Source organism: Neolamprologus brichardi, chromosome 7 (assembly GCF_056152115.1).
Source record: "Neolamprologus brichardi isolate AB-2024 chromosome 7, ASM5615211v1, whole genome shotgun sequence".
NCBI classification, from domain to species: domain Eukaryota; kingdom Metazoa; phylum Chordata; class Actinopteri; order Cichliformes; family Cichlidae; genus Neolamprologus; species Neolamprologus brichardi.
The window spans coordinates 38,949,559-38,954,471 of record NC_142110.1 but is presented as its reverse complement, the minus strand read 5'-3'; the positions used below and the strand labels follow the sequence as shown (position 1 = coordinate 38,954,471).

The following is a 4,913-nucleotide window of genomic DNA, read 5'->3' as shown; positions in this document are numbered from 1 at the left end:
ATTCTAATCCTAACTCAGAAATTTACAAAAAAACAAAAACATAATTACTTAACAGAAGCAACCATTAACACATCTACAGAAATCTGAACACAAGTTCCCCGAGTGTGAGAACGATTATCCTTTTTTGCACATGTTGGTTCTTGATTCTAAGAGTCTATGTGACCCTGTGTAGTATGAACAGCTGACAGACAAGGTTCCATACCTGATATATAAACAGGCCTGAACATAAGTGGGAGCTACTCTGGGATTAAACTTCAAGATGAATGCCCTCCGGACTGCATTTTTCTTTGCTCTAGGCCTCTGTATTGGTGAGTACAGCATGTCTGTTGCTGTTAAACTATACATATCATGAATAGAAACACATCCCATTAGGGTATAAATCATAGTTCTATCCTGTGCTTGTGCTTCAGCCCAGTCCTTAGACTACAAGGCACTCAACCAGTTCAGAAATATGATCCTGTGTGTAATGCCTGATAGCTGGCCTGCTCTTGACTATGCTGATTATGGCTGTTATTGTGGAATGGGGGGCTCTGGCACACCCGTGGATGATCTGGATAGGTAATGGTTTAGCCATTCTACTTAACACATAAAAAACCAAAAGTAATCACCATTGTTCATGTTTTGACTTGTAGGTGCTGCCAGGTGCATGACCAGTGTTACACTGATGCTATGCAGCACCCTGAATGCTGGCCCATCCTGGACAATCCTTACACTGAGTTCTATGACTATAATTGTGATGACCAAAATAAAAAGATCACCTGTGGCAGTGAGTACTCAAAAAAGCTGATTGGCATTTAACTTTATAGTAGCACTTGTTGGCCTTCTGGTTATTGCAAAGTGAATTTTGAGCTCTTTATTTTCTCTTCTTCAGACAATAACAATGAATGTGAGATGTTCATCTGTGGGTGTGACAGAAAGGCTGCTGAGTGTTTTGCAAGATCTTCATGGAATCCTGAGCATGAGCACCTTCCCAGTGACCAGTGTCAATAAGACCTCTGCAAACAACTATATTGAACAAAGAATTCAATCTTTCAGATATGTCTATCCTTTTAAAAGTGATGTAACGCTCTTTCAGTGTAGAAATATTGTGATGGTTAACATGGGTAATGTGATTTAGTATGGAGCAGCCTATAACCATCCATAGCTTCCTACATTCACTAAATTGCCCATCTTGGATTGTAGTTGTGATCCTGCATTGTTTCCTCTGTTATATGACATTTGCCGAAGTATAATCTTTAAAAATTATTGCCAATAGAGAGCACTCTGCTCTACTTGTTTCTTTTTGTGGCCAACAAGAAAAAATTGAAAGGATATTATTGACATGGATTCTTTTGATGTTTGGTCTGTGTTGGCTGGATTCAGTATAATATCTGTAACAGTCTCATTTTGTAACACCAAACTTAAACTAATAAAAACTGAACAGTGAAGTGAAGTAGATCTCAAAAAGCAACACCTCTCAACAAATATAAAGATCATTTGGAGAATGGTTGATGTCAGTTGTTTCACATAAAAATTCATTGACATCTATCATTCTTGAAAGGCTTACAAAACCATTTCTAAGGCTTTGAGACTCCACTGAACCACGGTGAGAGGTGGGACCTAATATCCATAAATAGAGAAAACTTGGAACAGTGATCAAACTTCACAGGATTGGCTGACCTACTAATATTACCCTAAGAACGCATGGACTAGTCATCCAGGAGGTTAAGTTAAGGCTAGAGTCATCCTCATCCTAGCATCCTTTATTCTATTCCATTGGCACATCGAACTGGTTGTGCCACCCTATGCATTAGGTTTAGCGGGCAATTACTTTTTTTACATTGTGCCAGACAAATTTGGAAAGCTTTTTTTCTTATATATTAAATCATATTTTGCATTTTTTATTCTGTATTTGCTCAAGTGGTCTTTTTCTGATAGAAAATTTGGTTTAATGACCTGTAACATGTAAGTCTGCCAAATTTGCATTAAAACAAAACACACAAATTGGCAAAGGAAGCTTTTTCATAGCACTGCTTTCACAGCATTTTTATTTATTTAAAAATAAGACACTTTGCATCAAGCACTATAATGTAGCATTTGTAACATATACAAATACACATGATATACAAAATATACAAATACAAATAATTCTACTAAGACTTACCTCTAGTCATTTTGTGTACTATTATCATCAACTATATCAACTATAATCATTTAATCTTGAACGAAAAAAAATCGTTTGCCTTTCATTGTTGCAACTCTTTGGGTGGCCCATTTTTCTGGATTGACTGAATGTGACTGTTATAGATATAGACCAATGACTGTAGAAAACATGGATGATGCAACCACACCTCCTCCCACTGTGCAAAAATGAAGCCAAAATATCCCGCTTGTGGAGGCTAGCCTTTTGGCTTAATTTTTGCACAATGGTAGGAGGCGGTGTCGTGTCGTCCATCTTTTCTACAGTCAATGCGTTAAAACAGTCAATCGTGTTTTTGTAACGTAAACGCTGGCCCTCCTCTCAGCATCCCGCTCTATCTGCTATTCCCAAACAGCTGCCAGGCAAAGCTGTCATGATGACGTTACACCCCAATTTAACATCACCGCGGTAGGAATTGGATTTAAAATTATGGAAAAGGAGACCCCTTGGACATAAATCAGTGTGATGAGAACTATTGATAACAAAAGAAAGAGTCTTTGCAAAAAATTTATCTGAGGAGAATTAATTTATTTTAGTCTGACCCCAGTCCCATCCGATAACATGTAGGAGGCGGGGTTTATGACCTATACTGCAGCCAGACACCAGGGGGCGATAGAGACGTTTTGGCTTAATTTTTGGGGAGCTGTCGCGTCGTCCATGTTTTCTACAGTCATTGGCTGTGTCCCAATTCGGGGTCTGCACGCTTGAAGTACGCGCACTACGCGTATGGTGCGTACTACAAGTACGAGAAGTGCGGAAGTGAGAGGCTCAGGCTTGTGAAATGGGACGGTCTAGCCTCCGTCGCGCTGTTCAGGTTGCCTAGCAACCATGATACTAACTGCGTATATATATATATATATATATATATATATATATATATATATATTTTTTTTTTTTTTTTTTTTTTTTTTTTTTTCAGGATATATTACAGCAGTGAGCTTGAACTCTAGATCAAAGATTCAAGTTGCAGTTATTTATATTTCCTATCACCTTAAATCTTCAGTCAAAGACAGCTATCTTTGACAGTGTGTATTATATATAAGATAAATATTGTTCCTTCAGTATGTTGGCATTACTAAATTTGGCTCAATGCTTACATATATGTGTAAAAAGAAAATGTACGAGCTGTGAAAACTGTGTCTGATAGAATGAAGAGTGAATGAATGAATGAGAATGAAGTGATATATTTAATATTCCTTTATTGGGTGAGAAAATCAGACCATGTCATAACTGCTTTAAGTCATACAGAATAGATATCAGAGCGTTAAACAGGCTGACTTCTGCTAAATGGGTCATACTGGGCAGAAAGTAAAACACATAACATCCTTATAGAATATGATGTAACACTATAGATCAACTTACCTCAGAATATATAAAGCATATAAACAATTACAGCAATATGATGCAACAAACACAGCAGGACTACTAATCCAAAATACTCAAAGCTTCATAGAACTGAAACAAACATTTATTTTTAGCTCCATTCTGCTGCTGATACATACTTTAGGTCTCTGAACGTTAAACTTGTTTCTGCCTTTCATAGTGTGTAACTTGAAGGCCCTGAGTACTTTCTCCCACACTGAAAACACTGGAATGATAGCATTATTTGAACGTTACCTAATAAGACTGATTCAGGACAGACAATTAGTCATTTTAAAATTTTCTAGCAGTCCTTCACAAACAGGGAACAGTCTGTCTATTCTCTCCATCTGTCAGCTGCTGCTGGCTCTTCCTCCTCCTCTTCCTCACACACTGCTGAGTTTGTCCTGGTGGATCATCAGGGGTGCAAAGCCTCACAGATGATGTGCAGCAGTGGGTCCCTCAGTCTGTCCTCACTCTGGACACTTGCAGTCGTCACACATGGAAATCAAATGTGTGATAAGCTGCAGGATTCAAACACAAGTGTAACTTATAAATAAATGTTCATACTTTTATTCCACAATCAGAGAGAAAGAAAAAGAGAGAGAGTGCAGGACAGACACACAGGTGACAGTCTCAAGTGTATACACTGCTACAAACAGGAGGATTTAGTGTTTGTGTTATTACGAGTGCTAAACAAGAAGAGTTCCCAGATGGTACAGTGGACACATTTGTGACTCCTGTGATTAAAGCATCTTTCTTTCAGCTTAACGAGTGAACCGTCAGCTCGTTCAAACACACGTTAAAGTCCGTTTGGCTCGACACCACCAAACAGAGGCAGCAATATAACATAGCTAACATTAACAGTGCAGTGAATCCTGCTTGTGCCGTGATATTCAGGACTGCAAACCGAGCAGCATCACTGACTTTCAGCTTGTTGTGTTTGTGGATATATGACTCACTTTAATTATTCATAAAATCATCACATTCTCTGTAAGATTAAGGTCAACTATATAAATATTTTGAAGTAGAGGCTTTAAAACCAAGTTAACGCTGAATGTACAAACATTACTAATGTCACACAACTTTTAATGTTCTTCATTATTAAACATTTGCACATAAATAAGTGACATCATATTCAGTACTTACTTTTGACAGTTCACTCTTCGGCCGCTCCCTTCTGCCGTATTTTGCGGCAAAATTATCCACACCCACCGCCGCGCTATGAATTGTGGGATATATGGGACCACGAAGCGTGCACCGGACCACGCTTGATATTTGGGGAAATCGACGGTGCATTTGGAGTATGCATTTGAAGTACACTTCGAATTGGGACAGCCGTCATCGCGTGGCGGTGACGTAATCGCACTTGAAA

At 38.5% G+C, this 4,913-nt stretch overlaps 1 protein-coding gene across 1 annotated transcript; it reads left to right on the top strand.

Moving 5' to 3' along the window:
- The first annotated feature begins 259 nt into the window (after nt 1–259).
- LOC102799233 (phospholipase A2-like) lies at nt 260–1,281 on the top strand. Its single transcript, XM_006795660.3, has 4 exons — nt 260–308; nt 411–558; nt 633–766; nt 872–1,281. Exons 1-4 carry the CDS (start codon nt 260–262, stop codon nt 988–990), a joined length of 450 nt encoding a protein of 149 aa, XP_006795723.2. The 3' UTR covers nt 991–1,281.
- Nucleotides 1,282–4,913: the final 3,632 nt, after the last annotated feature.